The sequence below is a fragment of the Camelina sativa genome, chromosome 20 (genome assembly GCF_000633955.1).
Source record: "Camelina sativa cultivar DH55 chromosome 20, Cs, whole genome shotgun sequence".
NCBI lineage: Eukaryota > Viridiplantae > Streptophyta > Magnoliopsida > Brassicales > Brassicaceae > Camelina > Camelina sativa.
In genome coordinates, this window is record NC_025704.1 from 25,008,284 (window position 1) to 25,024,602 (window position 16,319).

General features: G+C 39.2%; 4 protein-coding genes across 8 annotated transcripts; 3 read left to right on the forward strand and 1 right to left on the reverse strand.

Annotated features, from left to right (window-relative positions):
- Window positions 4,879–9,219, reverse strand: LOC104771642 (DNA replication licensing factor MCM6-like). Its single transcript, XM_010496203.2, has 18 exons — window positions 9,022–9,219; window positions 8,761–8,913; window positions 8,530–8,655; window positions 8,271–8,433; window positions 7,978–8,171; window positions 7,685–7,880; window positions 7,525–7,602; window positions 7,159–7,388; window positions 6,945–7,059; window positions 6,721–6,795; window positions 6,490–6,630; window positions 6,169–6,372; window positions 5,913–6,074; window positions 5,766–5,821; window positions 5,535–5,677; window positions 5,347–5,457; window positions 5,117–5,247; window positions 4,879–5,016 (listed from the first exon to the last, which is right to left on the reverse strand). Exons 1-18 carry the CDS (start codon window positions 9,096–9,098, stop codon window positions 4,879–4,881), a joined length of 2,493 nt encoding a protein of 830 aa, XP_010494505.1. The 5' UTR covers window positions 9,099–9,219.
- On the forward strand, window positions 9,997–11,520 carry LOC104771643 (beta-glucosidase 13). 2 transcript variants are annotated; one of them, XM_010496205.1, is made up of 2 exons: window positions 9,997–11,121; window positions 11,173–11,520. In XM_010496205.1, exons 1-2 carry the CDS (start codon window positions 9,997–9,999, stop codon window positions 11,518–11,520), a joined length of 1,473 nt encoding a protein of 490 aa, XP_010494507.1. The 2 variants fall into 2 exon arrangements, with proteins under 2 accessions (XP_010494507.1, XP_010494506.1); XM_010496204.1 differs by having other exon boundaries at window positions 9,997–11,520.
- Window positions 11,705–14,305, forward strand: LOC104771646 (ycf3-interacting protein 1, chloroplastic). The gene is made up of 6 exons (XM_010496211.2): window positions 11,705–12,252; window positions 12,355–12,399; window positions 12,507–12,620; window positions 13,199–13,279; window positions 13,776–13,943; window positions 14,115–14,305. Exons 1-6 carry the CDS (start codon window positions 11,890–11,892, stop codon window positions 14,202–14,204), a joined length of 861 nt encoding a protein of 286 aa, XP_010494513.1. The 5' UTR covers window positions 11,705–11,889; the 3' UTR covers window positions 14,205–14,305.
- On the forward strand, window positions 14,244–15,974 carry LOC104771645 (uncharacterized serine-rich protein C215.13-like). 4 transcript variants are annotated; one of them, XM_010496206.2, is made up of 2 exons: window positions 14,244–14,336; window positions 14,524–15,974. In XM_010496206.2, the coding sequence occupies exon 2, from the start codon at window positions 14,706–14,708 to the stop codon at window positions 15,771–15,773; it is 1,068 nt and encodes a 355-aa protein (XP_010494508.1). In that variant the 5' UTR covers window positions 14,244–14,336; window positions 14,524–14,705; the 3' UTR covers window positions 15,774–15,974. The 4 variants fall into 4 exon arrangements, with proteins under 4 accessions (XP_010494508.1, XP_010494509.1, XP_010494512.1 ...); XM_010496207.2 differs by lacking the exon at window positions 14,244–14,336 and having other exon boundaries at window positions 14,393–14,622; window positions 14,693–15,974; XM_010496210.2 differs by lacking the exon at window positions 14,244–14,336 and having other exon boundaries at window positions 14,393–14,622; window positions 14,719–15,974.

Genomic DNA, 16,319 nt, shown 5'->3' on the forward strand with positions numbered 1-16,319 from the left:
GATGAAGATGAACGTGATGCTAAGGGTAAACAAGGTATGGGAAACGGTTGAAACAGGGGAAGCTGACGCTGACAAGGTTGATCTAGCTAAGGCTCTTCTATTCCAATCTATTCCGGAAACTCTAACCCTACAAGTCGGTAATCTTGCTACACCTAAAGAAGTTTGGGACGCAATCAAGTCTCGCTATGTTGGAGCTGAGAGAGTAAAGGAGGCGAGGCTACAAACCCTAATGTCGGAGTTTGAGAGGATGAGGATGAAAACTACTGATACGATCGACGATTTTGTGGGAAAATTGTCTGAACTCGCGTCAAAGTCAAGTGCTTTAGGCGTAAGCATAGAAGAACCCAAGTTGGTGAAAAAATTTCTGAATAGCCTACCAAGGAAGAAATACATCCACATCATTGCAGCTTTAGAGCAGGTTCTTGATCTGAACAAGACAAGTTTTGTGGACATAGTTGGTCGGCTTAAGACATATGAGGAAAGAATTCGAGATGAGGAAGATCAAGAGGATGATCAACCCAAGCTTATGTATGCAAATAATTGTCAAGAGGGTTATGACCAAGGACGAAACAGAGGTGCAAGAGGTGGACGATTTGCAGGAAGAAGTAGAGGACGTGGTCGTGGCAACTATCAGAACAGAGATAAGTCTCAGATTGTTTGTTATCGGTGTGATAAACATGGTCATTACACCTCTAACTGTCCCGACAGGTTGCTTAAACTTCAGGAGATTCAAGACACGGATGAATCTGAAAACCAAGATACTGAAGATTTACTGATGCATGAGGTAGTATTTCTCAATGAGAAAAAGGTTCATCCGAAAAAATTTGAAACTAAGATAGCTGGAGATGATGTGTGGTACCTTGACAACGGAGCCAATAACCACATGACCGGGAATCGAAGTTACTTTACCAAGCTAGATGAGACTGTTACGGTAAAGTAAGATTTGGAGATGACTCGCGAGTCGATATCAAAGGGAGAGGCTCAATTCTCTTTGTCACTAAGTCAGGCAATCGGAAGATTTTGGCTCAAGTTTATTGGATACCAGATCTCAAGAGCAACATTCTTAGTCTTGGGCAAGCAACAGAGACAGGCTGTGAGGTTAGAATGAAAGAGAATTACTTGACACTACACGATCGCGATGGGAAGCTTTTGGTGAAGGCAATAAGGTTGCAAAACAGGCTGTATAAAGTTCGTATGGAAGCTGAGAGTAATTTATTGCAGGTCAGAGAAGCAGATAATCCTACAAGATGGCATGAGAGACTTGGTCATGTCAATGTTAAGACAATGGAATCAATGGTTAGAAAGGAGCTCATCATTGGAATTCCAGACATGATTTTTGCTACGAAGACTTGCGCATCATGCTTACTAGGAAAGCAAACGAGGAAGACATTTCCTCAGGCAACATGGTTCAGAGCTGCACGACCACTTGATCTGATCCACGGAGACTTATGCGGTCCGATCTCACCTGCAACAGCAGCACAAAACAAGTATGTATTTGTGCTTATTGATGATCGCTCTCGTTACATGTGGTCTCTGCTTTTAAAGGACAAGAGTGATGCCTTTAATGCTTTCAAAAGGTTTAAAGCCCTCGCTGAGCAAGAAAGTGGAACAACAATTAAAGTGTTCAGGACTGATAGGGGGGGGAGAATTTGTGTCTTTCGAGTTCATGAACTACTGTGCAGAATCTGGCATTCAGCGACATTTAACCGCTCCTTACTCACCACAGCAGAATGGGGTGGTGGAAAGGAGAAATAGAACTCTGCTTGAGATGACTAGAAGCCTTCTAAAGCACATGGAGGTTCCTAATTACTTATGGGGAGAGGCGATAAGGCATTCTACATACTTGATTAACAGAGTAGCCACAAGGTCTCTGTTAGACAAAACACCGTATGAGATGTTTAAAGGAAGAAGGCCGAATTTGGAACACTTACGTGTTTTTGGATGTGTTGGCTATGCACGAGTAGAGTCACAGCATCTGAGAAAATTAGATGATAGGTCACGTGCATTGGTGCACCTTGGAACTGAACCAGGAAGCAAAGCATACCGACTGTTCAATCCTTCAACACGTAAGATAACAGTAAGTCGTGACGTAACCTTTGATGAAAAAAAGAAGTGGAACTGGAATGAGATACAAGATGAGAAAGAAGTCTCAGGGTCCTTTACTGTGAGTTTTGGAAACTTTGGTAACAATGGCTTAAGAGAGGTTGAAGCAGATTGTGAACCAGCTAGTAACTCTGAGAATAGAGTCGAAGTGTTGGTAGAAACTCCAGAACAAGAACCTCAAGTAGCTCCACTTGTTCTAAGAAGATCAGTTCGACCGAGTGTAAGACCAAGTTACTTGAATGATTATGTGTTATATGCAGAGGAAGAAGCAGAGCGACTCTTGTTAAGCTTGAATGATGAACCTAGAAATTTTGAGGAAGCAAAGGTGCTAGACGTATGGAGAGAAGCTTGCAATGAGGAGTTGAGTTCGATTGAGAAAAACAAAACTTGGAATCTAGTAGAGTTGCCATCGGGTGTGAAGCCGATAGGCTTAAAATGGGTGTTCAAAATTAAAAGAAACTCGGATGGGAGCATTAATAAGTACAAGGCAAGGTTAGTCACGAAAGGATACGTACAAAAACATGGAATCGACTTTGATGAGGTATTTGCTCCAGTAGCACGACTTGAGACCATCAGATTCATCATCGCGTTTGCTGCATCCAGAGGTTGGGAAGTGCACCATCTAGATGTAAAAATGGCTTTTCTACATGGAGAACTCAGAGAGGAAGTTTTCGTTTCTCAACCTGAAGGGTTTAAGAAGAAGGGAAGTGAAGGGCTAGTGTATAAATTGAACAAAGCTCTTTATGGTCTGCAACAAGCTCCTCGAGCTTGGAATCATAAGCTTAATGAAATTCTTTTGGAACTGAAGTTTGTGCGTTGTGCTAAAGAACCTGCTCTGTATCGAAAGCAAGTAGAGGAGCATCTGTTGATTGTTGCAGTTTACGTTGATGACCTCCTTGTTACTGGAAGCAGCTTGAAGTTAATTCGAGAATTTAAGCATGGAATGTCATCTAGGTTTGAGATGAGTGATCTCGGTAGATTGACATATTATCTCGGCATTGAGGTTTTGCAAGAGAGCAGTGGAATCACCTTGAAACAGGGGAGATATGCGGCAAGAATTCTCGAGGAAGCTGGTATGAAAGAGTGTAATGCAGTTCAAGTTCCAATGGATTCAGGTACTAAACTTTCTAAAGCTTTGGCAGAACAATCTATTAATGAACAAGAGTTTAGAAGGAGCATTGGCTGCCTTAGATATCTAATTCATACTTGAGCTGATCTGTCATTTGCTGTTGGGATTTTAAGTCGCTATATGCACTGTCCTAAGAAGTGTCATGGGGTTGCTCTGAAACATGTTTTGAGGTATTTGCAAGGAACCACAGAGTATGGTCTCACGTTCAAGACTGGAGACAATTCGGGTTTAGTTGGCTATAGCGATAGTAGCTACAATGTACATGAGGACGATGGCAAGAGTACTAGCAGACACATTTTTTATCTTAACGGTTGTCCTATTACTTGGTGTTTTCAGAAGCAGGAGATAGTGGCATTGTCTTCTTGTGAGGCTGAATTCATGACGGCTACTGAAGCAGCGAAGCAGGCTATTTGGTTGCAGGATTTGCTCTCGGAAGTGACTGGCGAAGCTCTTAAGAGGGTGATGGTTCGTATAGACAACAGGTCAGCTTTAGCACTCACCAGGAACCCCGTTTTCCACGGTCGCAGCAAACATATCCATAGGAAGTACCACTTCATACGTGAATGCGTTGAGAATGAGCAGGTAGAAGTCGAACACGTTCCTGGTGTTCAACAGAAGGCAGATATCTTGACTAAGCCTCTTGGAAGAGTCAAGTTCAGAGAAATGCGAGACTTCATTGGTGTCCATGATGTGTCCAACAAGAACTTCAAGCTTATGGGGGTGATTGTTGAAGATAAGCTTGAATTAGCTTAAGGAATAAGTTATCCTAATCTCACCGAGTCATGGTTTCCAAAGAGCTTAGGATTAGGACAAGTTAGGAGTTATCTAATTATTGTTTTAATTAAAGAATATTAAGAATCTCTCTCTATAGAAGGAGTTGTTAGGTTGTAACAACATTTGTAACGGCATCACTTTGTTTAAACTTTGAGAGATTAGAGAGATTAAGGTGCTTTGGTTTTGAGAAGTTTCTAAAGCAATAAACAAGAGTTATTTGTTTAAACTTTGTGTTAAGATTCAATAACGGCATCACTTATGACCAGGCAATACCAATCCACGATCGCATCCGACAACTTTAGCATCTCTAATCTCTTGGACCAGTTCCAGATACGACATATTCATATCGGTCAAGGATACGTACTAGTCCACAGTCCGAGTTTCGTGACCAATATCGAGATAGGTTTCAAAGATATATTAGTTCATTAGATGTCTTTAGGGCAGAGCATGAATCAAAAGAAAGAATGATCCTCTTCGTTGTAATATGTTTAGAATTCATGGAGACTGGTGAGGCCGAGGTCGGTTCGTATGCAGCCATGCATTTCCGACTATAGGGCTTGGAGAATGGTAACAAAGAAGATTTTGAGTGGCTACGTGATTACTGATTACGAGGTTTAATATTTAGAGGATAGTTAACCAATACATGGAGTAATATGGAATTACCAAAGAAGAAACAAATATAGAATTAGAGCAGGTGACTATAAATATTTAAGAGTTTTGTGATCTGGGAAGATAATAGTTTTCTTTAGTGTTGACGAGGTTAACTGATTAAAACTGAATACAAAATTCCAATAAAATTAGTTCAAAATGCTGAAGGATTTAGGCTTCTACTTAAAGAGTACTACAAATATATATCTTAACACTTAATAACATCACTCAACTACATAATTTGGAGCAACAGCCAAGATCCTCTCATCTCTTTGTGAAGATTTTTTCCTTGTTTCTTCTGTTTCTGCGGCTTCTTGCTCGTTAGCTAACACTATAAGATGACCTTCTTTACATACCAAGCTCTGTGCGATGCATAGAATGTGTTAAGACAGAAACATAATTTGAAATACTCTTAACTAATAAGATTGTTTTGGATTTTATATAAGCTGTTTTCGGTTTTACCTCAATGATGGCTCTGAGTTTCTTGATATCGAGTTTGACTTGCTCTTGCGAACTGTACTTCTTTTTCTCATTTTGTTGATCGATGTACCATCGAATCAGTTCCTTTTGTCTTATTCCAGGCAATTCCGAACCTAAAGAAGAAAAAGAGTTACTAGTGGCATAATATATCTGTTTCAAGAGTTAAAGAGAGAAATCAATGGTATGAAGCATTGAAGATTGATGTTGCTTACTGTCTTTGTTTACAGTTTCTTCATGTTGTCTAAGGCGAATGACTAAGGCCTGTGTGATTCTATCATATTCTTCCTCGCTAATCACCAGCTTTTGAGCTGCTGCTCCATTATCTGTTGCCAACCATGCTGTTAGTTAGGTTCTTAACTGAGTCAGAGTAAAAAGAAGAGCATAAACAATGTGTAAGTACCTGCAGTTGCAGGGGCTGGCTCATCTGCACCATTCTGTTGATCCTCATCTCCATTATCAGGGTTTTCAATGTCATCTGTGTCGTCCATGTTCTCACCGTTAGCATCTTGGTACTCAGAGAGATCGATATCCCCTGACTCAACACTAGATACGAGAAACAAGTATGGTTGTTTCCAATTAAGGTTTTGAGACAATATAAGAGAAAACAAAAAATAGAGATGTTCAAAGTTACCTGATAACTGAAGTCTTCAACAGTCTGACAGCTAATAGAACATGACTTGGTTTAACCTGAACGAAATATTAAAAGATTATAATCAAGCAAAATAACGACTGGTAGAATAAAAGAAAGACATGAAAAAATGGTTTAGGATAATCTCACCAGAATTTCCAAATGACTCCTAGCAATGGCTTCTGAGAGCCTGATCAATGCCTCTAGCTGCCTAACTGTCATTCGATATGCAACTCTTGTGCCTGGAGTTGTATCACCTCTACGAAGAGCAACATAAGACTCGACAAGTAGCTTTCTTGCTTCTGGGCTTAGCTGCAACACAACAGATGAGGATAGTTAAAAGATGTTAGTGCCTCCAACAGAAGAGTCTTTTGCTATCAAAACATTTTTTGGGCTAGTCTACAACCTTTGGCTTTAACGTTTTGGCATATGCAATGTAGCGCTTGAGTTGTACGGTAGTGAACTCAGGAGAAAGCGCTGCTTCATGCTTCTGGTGAACTCGCACGATATGATGGGCAATGTGGTAATCCGTTACCTCATCAGGGTCATCAATCATAACATACACAAGATCAAACCTCGAAAGAATGGCAGGTGGAAGATTGACGTTATACTGAAAAGAGCATGACCAAATCACAATTAGATATGAAAAGCTTCCATAAAACTTTTTCAGCAAAGAAAGGAATTTAAATATGTATCTGTTTGGATTCATTTTTGGGGATGACCTCACCTTCAGTGGCTTAGATTTATCATATCGCCCACCAACAGGATTAGCTGCTGCAAGAATTGACGTCCTAGCATTCAAGGTTGCTTGTATCCCAGCTTTTGTAATGCTTATCGTTTGCTGCTCCATCGCTTCATGAATAGCAACCTATGTGTCCAAATGTAACGATAATTTACATCAAACACTGTCTAGGAGACTTAATCCTCTATACTGTAACAACCAATGCTGCTCACTTACCTGATCTTTGATATCCATCTTGTCAAACTCGTCAATGCAACATATTCCATTGTCAGCAAGCATTAAAGCACCAGCCTGTTAGAGAGGTAGATAGCATTTATAACAACAAGAGTGTAGAAATCACATAAATGAAGAAAGGCTAGTATTCTTCAAAGTTATTATAAAATTTTGGTTACTAGACAGTTTCCTTGCAGGAAATAATTTTTCATCAATTCAAAAATTACCTCAATGCAAAATTCACCAGTTTCCGGTTCTTTGGCAACAGTAGCAGTCAACCCAGCTGCAGAAGAGGACTTCCCAGATGTATACACAGATCTTGGTACTATGCCTGCTGTATACCTGCATTTAACAAACCAAAACTGAGGTATCAGATTTCAGAAAAAGGAAAAAAAGAAAACAAAAACAAAGACAGCTTTGATTTTCAATGAGAAACAGTACTTGAGGAATTGGGATTTAGCACAGCTGGGGTCCCCAACTATACAAACATTGATGTCTCCTCTAAGGTTGATGCCTTCATGAGTGGTCTTGTGGACACCGCCTAAAAGCATAAGTAGAACTGCACGTTTGATGTCTTGATGACCAAAAACAGTTGGGGCCATGCTTCCAACTAACTTATTGAAGTAATCAGGCGTATTTCTCATCTGCTGGATTTCATCTAGTTCTTCTGCCTGTAAATTTTAAACAAGGACGTATGACATTAGTTGTATACATAAGCGTGTAAGAGGTTGGATAAAAGAGCAAAGGAAAGATCCTGCTGAATAAAAACTGTCACAAGTCCTATTGGTAATTCATTCCAAGGCTCACCGTGAACTGCTGCTGGTCATCTTCATTAGAATCATTTTGGCGGTTCCTCATATCAGTGTTCCTACTACCATCAGCGATCTGGAAAAAAAAATAAACATTGAGATTGATCAACACATCTCACCTGAGTTTTGGTTTGACAGATACTAAAAAGTTGACAAACCTGCACTGAGTTAGCGATAAAGGCAAGCCGGTACGAAAGATCTCTAACTCCCAGAGCCTTGAGACCTTGAACACCTTCATGTGCAGCAGTAGAGCTTTTGTGTTGTGACGAGTCTCGACGGCATTCTGCTCTCTCTCCAGGTGCTGCGAGTGCTGATATGTCAGGTATAACAACAACAGTTCCCGTAAAAATAACCCTGTGGAGACAAACAAAAAAAGACAACGAATGTTAATTCATGATTCTTGTGAAGATAGAACAGATAACGTAGAGAACTCTCGCAAGAGGAATCTTACGTGTCACCCGCTCTGGCCTGTTCCACAATCTCATGACGCAGAATGACATCCAAAGACCGTGGCAAGGAACCAGCAGGTATCTCTTTTGAAGTCTCCTGCATTCTAACTCTTTGCCAATCCGCAAACTTGCTCTCTTGTCTAAGCAACGCCCATCTTGCTCTGTTCAAACAAGTTGGGCTCACACAGATCGTAGGCTGCATAAAGGCAAGGCCATAAATTATATAACAAACAAGAAAAGTGAAACAATGAATACAAGCTAACACTTCCTAAGACCAAAATCAAGCATTCATTACCTGTGTATACTTGAACTGCTGTTCAACATTCTTTATAACACTACCACAATCTAAACACTTAAACGTCCCATAAAGCAGCTCAGGTCTCACTTCACTTGTTCTAGTAACCACACCAGTCACCGACACTAACTTCCCAATTTCTGCAGTAGTTAGCTCCCTCAACCTGCCAAAATTATGATAACAAAGTAATCAACACAACCACTAAGATTCAGCCAAAAATTCAATGTCAAAATCATCAATTTTGAGAAAAAGGCATTACCTTTTAGTGAAAGGGAGATTGTAGAAGGAAACATTGATATCTTTATTGGGAGTATCATCCGAAATGAAAGAAGGATTCATTTCAATCACAAACCGCTTACACGCATTCCTCAAATACGGCTCAAACCTAATCCAATTTCACACACACAAAAAAAAAAATCAAAATCAAAGAACAAATCTTAACACACCCAATTCACAAAAAAAAACTAGGGTTTTAGATAATTATACAAACCTCAAATACTCGTCAGCTATTGCTTTCTGAAGAGCATCATTAAAACCCATAACATGTGAGAAATCAATATACATCATTGTTGATTCACCGCCTCGAATCGCTTCAATCTCCGCTTCGTAATACAGCTCCGGCTTGTTCGCATCTAATCGGAAACTGAAATCCCAATTTCGGAAACCAAATCAAAAACGCTAACTCCAATCAAACGTGAATGAAATTGAGAGGAAGAAAAGCCCAAAATCAGAAGAAGAAAAAAAAACAAACCTTTTGAGGAACTCGAGGAAGACGTTTTCTACTTGAATCGCTTGTTCATCCATTACAAACCCACCAAAAGCTTCCATTTTTCAAATTCTTCTCTCACTGAACTTTTCCCTCTTCACCACCAAAAACAAAACCCTAAATTCGTTTGAACAGAAAGCACAAAAACTTTTCTCCACTATGGGTAAAGAAGAGAAATGGCGAGTCGATTGTAGCGGGAACTTAAGCTGCCGCCCTCTAACATTTTCCCGCTAAAATCACAGCGATACATTAATTGGGCCTTGTTATTGGGCTTATAGATTGGGCCTTAAATAGATTGACCTTTTCAGAGGTTCTAATTGTAGTTATTAGATTAACTGAATTTTTTTTTTTTTTTTTTTTCAACAACTGAATTTTTTTTTGATAGGTAGATTAATTGAACTTTGGTTGTTAAAGGAAAAAAAAACAAACAAACAAACATTGACGAATGTTTAGCTATTTTTTTGGTCATTAGAAAGAAAACTAGATAAGATCATTTGAATGTTCTGTTTACTAATTATGAACAAGTAAAACCTTACAAGATTATGTATACTATCTCTTATCGTATATTTCTCTCTATTTATAGATTAACGTAACAAAATCCGTTACCAATTTTCTTGCCTATATAAATCTGAGTTCAATCTTCGTACAACAGAAACAAGATTCATCTAATCAATCAAAAATAAATTATTGTCGACTTAGCTTAAACAAAGCTTGAAGATCTCCTAAAGAGATAAGGATTAGAGATTATATTTAAGATTTATCTAAATATAATCAAAATAGGAAATTGAGAGAATAGGAAGTTGTCCTAAAAGAGAAAAGGTCTATGCATATATAAGGAGAAGCCAAGGTGTTGCATAACTTATGAGTTTTGAGAGAGCTTAGGTTTTGAGAGTTATTTTCTTAAGCAATTAAGAGTGCTATTATCAATCTTGAGTTCTTAAACCAACTTAATATTCTATAATGAGAACTAAATATCTTTGTTTACTAGTGTTCATTGTCTTGGTTTCTAACGAAGTTGTTGCCAAGAAACACTCTTCAACGCCTAAACTAAGAAGAAGTGATTTTCCAAAAGATTTCATATTTGGATCTGCAACATCTGCTTACCAAGTCGAAGGAGGTGCTCATGAAGACGGTAGAGGACCAAGCATATGGGATACATTCTCTGAAAACTACCCAGAGAAGATTATAGATGGTAGCAATGGATCTGTAGCTGATGATTCTTACCATCTTTACAAAGAAGATGTGGGCTTACTACATCAGATTGGTTTCAATGCCTACAGATTCTCCATCTCATGGTCGAGGATCTTGCCACGTGGGAATCTAAAAGGAGGAATCAACCAAGCCGGTATTGATTATTACAACAACTTGATCAATGAGCTTTTGTCCAAAGGAATCAAGCCTTTCGTCACTCTTTTCCACTGGGACACACCACAAGCCCTTGAAGATGCTTACGGAGGATTCCGCGGCAAAGAGATTGTGAATGATTTCCGTGATTACGCAGATATCTGCTTCAAGAGTTTTGGAGATCGAGTGAAGCATTGGATGACACTGAACGAGCCATTAACAGTGGTGCAACAAGGATACGCTGCAGGTGTCATGGCTCCAGGAAGATGCTCAAAATTCACAAACCCTAACTGCACCGCCGGAAACGGAGCTACCGAGCCTTATATCGTTGGTCACAACCTCATCCTAGCTCACGGAGAAGCGGTCAAAGTATACAGAAAAAAATACAAGAAATCTCAAAAAGGTCAAGTTGGTATCGCCTTAAACGCGGGTTGGAACTTACCTTATAATACAGAGTCAGCCGAGGACAGGTTAGCCGCGGCACGAGCCATGGCCTTCACATTCGACTATTTTATGGAGCCACTTGTAACCGGTAAATACCCGGTTGATATGATCAACAACGTAAAACACGGTCGCTTACCTACATTTACTACAAAACAATCTAAGATGCTCAAAGGATCATATGATTTCATTGGCATCAACTACTACTCATCTTCTTACGCAAAGGATGTTCCTTGCTCCAAAGAAAACGTTACACTATTCACTGATCCTTGTGCCAGCATCACAGGTGAAAGAGAAGGAGTTCCCATAGGTCCAAAAGCTGCATCGGATTGGCTATTAATATACCCCAAGGGGATCCGTGATCTCCTCCTCTATGCAAAATACAAGTTTAAAGACCCGGTCATGTACATAACCGAGAACGGGAGGGATGAAGCCAGTACCGGTAAAGTCTTACTTAAAGATGGTGAGAGGATTGATTACTACGCTAAACATCTCAAGATGGTTCAAGACGCAATCTCGATTGGAGCCAACGTGAAGGGTTTTTTCGCATGGTCGTTGTTGGATAACTTTGAATGGGCAACGGGATACACAGTCCGGTTTGGATTGGTTTACGTTGATTTCGACCATGGACGTAAGAGATATCTCAAGAAATCGGCTAAATGGTTTAAAAGGTTGTTGAATAAGAAGAAAAAGAATTGATGATTAACTATATAGGTTAATAATATTTACGCAATGCGCGGTTTATTTTAAAACAGTAACAGTAATTGTTGATTATTAATTAAATATTGAAACAAATCTTTGATCCTATTGTATTATTATTTTTTATTTTGAGTTGAAAGAAATAATATTATCTATAAGTAGTAAAGCTTTTCGAGGCAAATCAACATATATCAGCCACTCGTATTATCTTCCCAATCTTATACGAATTCAATTTTACCTTTTAATTGACAAATTGAGTTTTAACATTTGGATGATTTGAATCGTCTTCTTCCTCTAGATATCTTCAAAGAGATGCAGAATCTGTGAAATCGTCTTTACTTTTTTTTTTTTGTTGTTTGGTTGGAAGAAATGGTGACGCAGATGTTTCAGTTGCCGTTACAGTACTGTGTTTCGAGTTTGTCTTCTTCCGGCGGTGACAGACAACGGAGTTACGGTGTTTGTTCGCCGTCTCCGGTTGTTATTTGCAATTTCAGTGGTATTTCTGATGATCGTTGGGTGAGGCGGAGTAAGAAGAATCGGAGATTCGGTAGTTTGATAGCTAAGCAGGAGAAAGGAGATGTTACGGAGATTCGTATTCCGGTTCCGTTAACGTTGGAGCAGGAAGAGAAGGAGAAACAAAACAGAGATGATGATGATGAATATGAAGATGTATACGAAGAAGGAGAAGAAGTCGATCCTGAAGATCTCAAATGCGTTAACGAGATTAAACGGGTTTGTGATTCCCTTTGCTGATTAAAGCTGAGTGAAATTGTAGATGTACTTGAAATCAGAATCATCCTGAAGAATTGTGTGTATGTGTGTGTGTGTGATTAGGTATTGGAGCTTCTCAGGAGGAATAGAGATATGATCTTCAGTGAGGTAAAGCTGCAAAGCTGCATTTTCATGGTTCTGTATTGTTTTTTTAGGATTGGTTTAGGATGAGATATTGAGTCAGAGCTTTGTATTTTTTGTTGCAAAACCCATAGGTTAAGTTGACAATCATGATTGAGGATCCAAGGGAAGTGGAAAGAAGGAGGCTGCTTGGAATTGAAGATTCGGAGACCCCAAGTAGGGATGACTTGGCTGAAGCCTTGGAGCAGGTTACTTTTTTGATTTCTCAAAAATGCACCTTTTGATATTATTGCCTCGTCAATCTTGAATCTGCCTTTGCCTTACCATTAGTGACATAGAATCGGTCCTCATACATGTCCTTAAGATAATTGAAAGACAAGGGAGTACATATATGGTACAGTTCTAGGAGTGTTCATAGAATGCTATTGTGAATCAGTTGGTTTGGTCTGTGTGTAGTGTGCTTGTTTTGTTCTTCTTCTTCTTCTTCTTCTTCTTGTACATCAAGGCTGATGTATAGCTAATTACAGCAGTTACTTGCAAGTTCTGCTCAACCAACATTACTTGAGTTGCATTCATGCTTAATCTGTTACATTTCTGGTTTTAGTGGAACCTTGTGCTGGCTTTCTAAGATCTGAGCTTCGATAGAAACCTTGGTGATAGAATTCCCATCATGATGTCAAGGTGTTACTTCACAACACCAAGTTACGCAGTTTGCTTTGTGTAATCACAAGGGTTGATCTTGATCAAGTGGCAATTTGGTGTTGGAAGTAGTTTCTTTTGACATTAGTATGAAGATCTCTAAAAATGTATTGCTGTCTTCTCACAGGTAAATGATGGGAAAGTCCCTAAAGATCGTGCCACTCTCCGGATGCTACATGAGGAAATGATGCGTTGGCCAAATTTAGAGGTACCTCTTCGTTGTACCCCCACAACTTTTTTTTCGTTATAGGTGAGATTGGTAGAGAAAATCTAGTACCTTTTCGCCTTAGGCAATTCAAGTCCATGATGAAACCAATCCTATATAAGCCTGTAAACTTTCACATGTCCCAAATTTCGTGATGCATCCATTGAAATCATACACATTTATTTATCAATATCTCTTCCTCAAGAAAATCAGAATTATAATACATGCAGTTGAACTAGGCATGAAAGGTTCTTTTAAGAAACATAGAAAGCCAAATGAATTGGATAATCTTATCTCAAGTGGCCATTTTCTGTTGGTGCAACCGTGCAAGCCCTTTTGTATCTTCGTTTCATTTTATTGTGGTGAATCCTTTATCGGTGTGTAAATATGATGGAAGAGATCCCTTTTTGTTTGTGTAACTCGGTGGCTGCTAATATACATTTAGTTAATTAGCTTAGCAGAACTCTGTTTTAAGGCTTTATCTTCTCTATCGTAAAAGGTTGAGGTGTCAAAGAAGCAGCGAGGAAAATCAATGTATGCTAAATCCACAGACACCGGGATAGATCCAAAAGAAGCAGCCAAGAGACTCAACATAGAGTGGGATTCAGCTGCTGCAATTGAAGAAGCCGATGTCAATGAGGAACAAGGAGTAGTAACCAAAGTCGCGGTTTGTTCCCAAATCTCTCTCAAACGCTTTCACAGACTACTGATTTTACCTAGAAATCATTACTCTTTATGTCTTTCATAACATTGCCAGCGTTCAGTTGTTGACAATGACATTTTGTGTTGTAACTTGCTATCTGATTGATATTTTTCCTGCCTTCGTAATATGTTGCAGGGTTATGGAGCGTTGTACTTTGTATCGGCTTTACCAGTTATCATCGGTGTCTCAGTTGTATTAATCTTGTTTTACAATTCCCTTCAGTAGAGTCAAATCCATTTAGTTTCTGCACACCACCACCATCATTGATGTTTTGTAACTTAAGATCATGAAATAAATTTAAATTTTTTAAAGCATCTTCTTCCTTATTCGTCGGCTTGTGGTCTACACAAACTTCAGGTAAAGTACTCCAAACCCTTTGGTAATATTATAATAAGTGTGGTTCGTGCAAGCATATCTATCATGATCTGATATTGTCTCAATCTTGGGCATAGTCTCATGTCAACGATGTTAAATAATGTTAAATATTATTTGTTTATGTTTATTGTTATAAAGTCAATAACCTTTGGCCGAGACTAATACGCAGGACGCGGAAAAAAAGCTGGACGTGCAAATCATGACTCAGTGTAGCCACTATAAGCCACCAGACGTGCAATCCATGCTTACTCTCTGTGACTCTGTATAAGTATCCATCATCTCTTAGCCTTAATACTTAGCCATTTGTCATTTTCTCTTCTTACTAATTGACAATTCAGGTTGGAAAATAAAATGGTGGCTGCAGTTCTACTGCCAACGGTTAGCTTCAGAGACGAAAGTTCTCGTGAGGATTGGCAAGTTCTAAGCAGACTTGATTCGAAGAAGAAGATTCTGGTCAAGCAAACGAGTATGATGCAATCCGAGAGAGAGATATCGATGGACCCGAAATCAATCAGGTCGTTGTCTATGTCTGGTTCGATGAGAAGGAACGATAGCTTCGATATGGTTCTCTTACCAGCGATGTCACCTCCTAGAGATTTAGATTCGCCTATGCCTCTTCCGTTGCAGCCAGTTCGGACTAAGTTTCTGAGCCGTAGCCTCCCAAACTCAACCGCTGCTTCTCCTAGACAACGTTCGGGTCTGATGCGGTCGCTCAAAAACAAGGAACAGGACTCATCTTCTGCGGCATACAAGAGAAGCAAATCTTGTGGGTCTAGTAGCAAGAGACTCTCCCTTAAGAGGAACTCGTTCTTCATTAAAACCGAATCAAACAAGAGCATCAGCAATAATAATACATTAGAAGACGGATTCAAATGCAACGCTCTGTGTTTATACCTCCCTGGTTTCGGTAAAGGAAAACCGATCAGATCATCACGGAAAGATGATTCTTCTTCCTTCACTCGAACTACCACAACGACGACATCATCGTCATCGACCATTACCGTATCAAGAACCGTCTCCGTCAGAGAATCCACCACCACTACCACAGTGATCTCAGCTCGAGCTTCAATGGAGAAATTCGATTGCGGCTCATACACTTCGGAATCCGGTGGAGAAGAAGGAGGAAATCACTTCTATGACTTACCGTCCGAGCTAATCAAAAGTGGTTCTGGTGATAACGACCATGACGATCCCGTTTCAGCGGCTTTCGTGTTTGACAAGGAACCTGTTGAGAAAGAGATCAAAGGTGTTTTAAAAGTTTCTGGTTCGAAAAACAGAAAATCGATGGAGTCTTCACTGCGTCAGGTTAGATTTTCCACGTCATCTCCGGTTTCATACCCTACGTCTCCGGTAATCTCTCCACGGTTGTTAGAAGCCTCCAAGAATTTCAATGCTTTCTTGGAAGCTCAAGCCGTTTGACTGATGATGGAGTCTTTTAACTACGAATATATATTATAAAAATGTAATATACCAAAGTCATGTCAAACATTTTCATTTGGTAATTAATTCCCAAAACTCAATACATGAATGTATTTTGTAGACTTTTCTAGTTTGATTTAGTATTGGTTTATGTAAAACTTCTTTGTTATTTGTAAAAAGTAAACGTCAAAAACAAATGAAAAGTTTTAATACCATTTGCGTCTACATTTTGCAAAAAAGCGTTTTAGAGGGTAAACTAAAAAAAAGAATCTATTAATTGGTAATTTAGGTTGTCAAAATTAACCAAAAAAAGAGTATTGGTTCAATATTCTTAAAGTTATGTTTTGCTCTACCGGTAATAGTAAGTTAGTAACCTAAACGCAAATGCAAAAGTAGTACTATTAGATTAGATCTTAGCCAGGACCGGACTTATAAAGATAAGTTTCAAAATAGGTTTTGTTGAGAATTGCAGACCCCGATTCACCTCTGTAGTGAAACGCAGATCGCGACTCTGTCCCTACTTCTCTTCTACTTCACAGATCAGTT

Bases quoted from the DNA above. Each gene is read 5' to 3' on its own strand.
- LOC104771645 (XM_010496206.2), top strand. From the start codon at position 14,706: ATGGTGGCTGCAGTTCTACTGCCAACGGTTAGCTTCAGAGACGAAAGT.
- LOC104771643 (XM_010496204.1), top strand. From the start codon at position 9,997: ATGAGAACTAAATATCTTTGTTTACTAGTGTTCATTGTCTTGGTTTCT.
- LOC104771646 (XM_010496211.2), top strand. From the start codon at position 11,890: ATGGTGACGCAGATGTTTCAGTTGCCGTTACAGTACTGTGTTTCGAGT. The intron at 12,400-12,506 runs GTAAAGCTGCAA...CAAAACCCATAG, and splicing joins GAGATATGATCTTCAGTGAG to GTTAAGTTGACAATCATGAT. The intron at 13,280-13,775 runs GTACCTCTTCGT...CTATCGTAAAAG, and splicing joins TGCGTTGGCCAAATTTAGAG to GTTGAGGTGTCAAAGAAGCA.
- LOC104771642 (XM_010496203.2), bottom strand. From the start codon at position 9,098: ATGGAAGCTTTTGGTGGGTTTGTAATGGATGAACAAGCGATTCAAGTA. The intron at 7,881-7,977 runs GTAAGATTCCTC...TTGTCTCCACAG, and splicing joins CAGGCCAGAGCGGGTGACAC to GGTTATTTTTACGGGAACTG. The intron at 6,796-6,944 runs GTAATTTTTGAA...CCTCTCTAACAG, and splicing joins CTGGTGAATTTTGCATTGAG to GCTGGTGCTTTAATGCTTGC.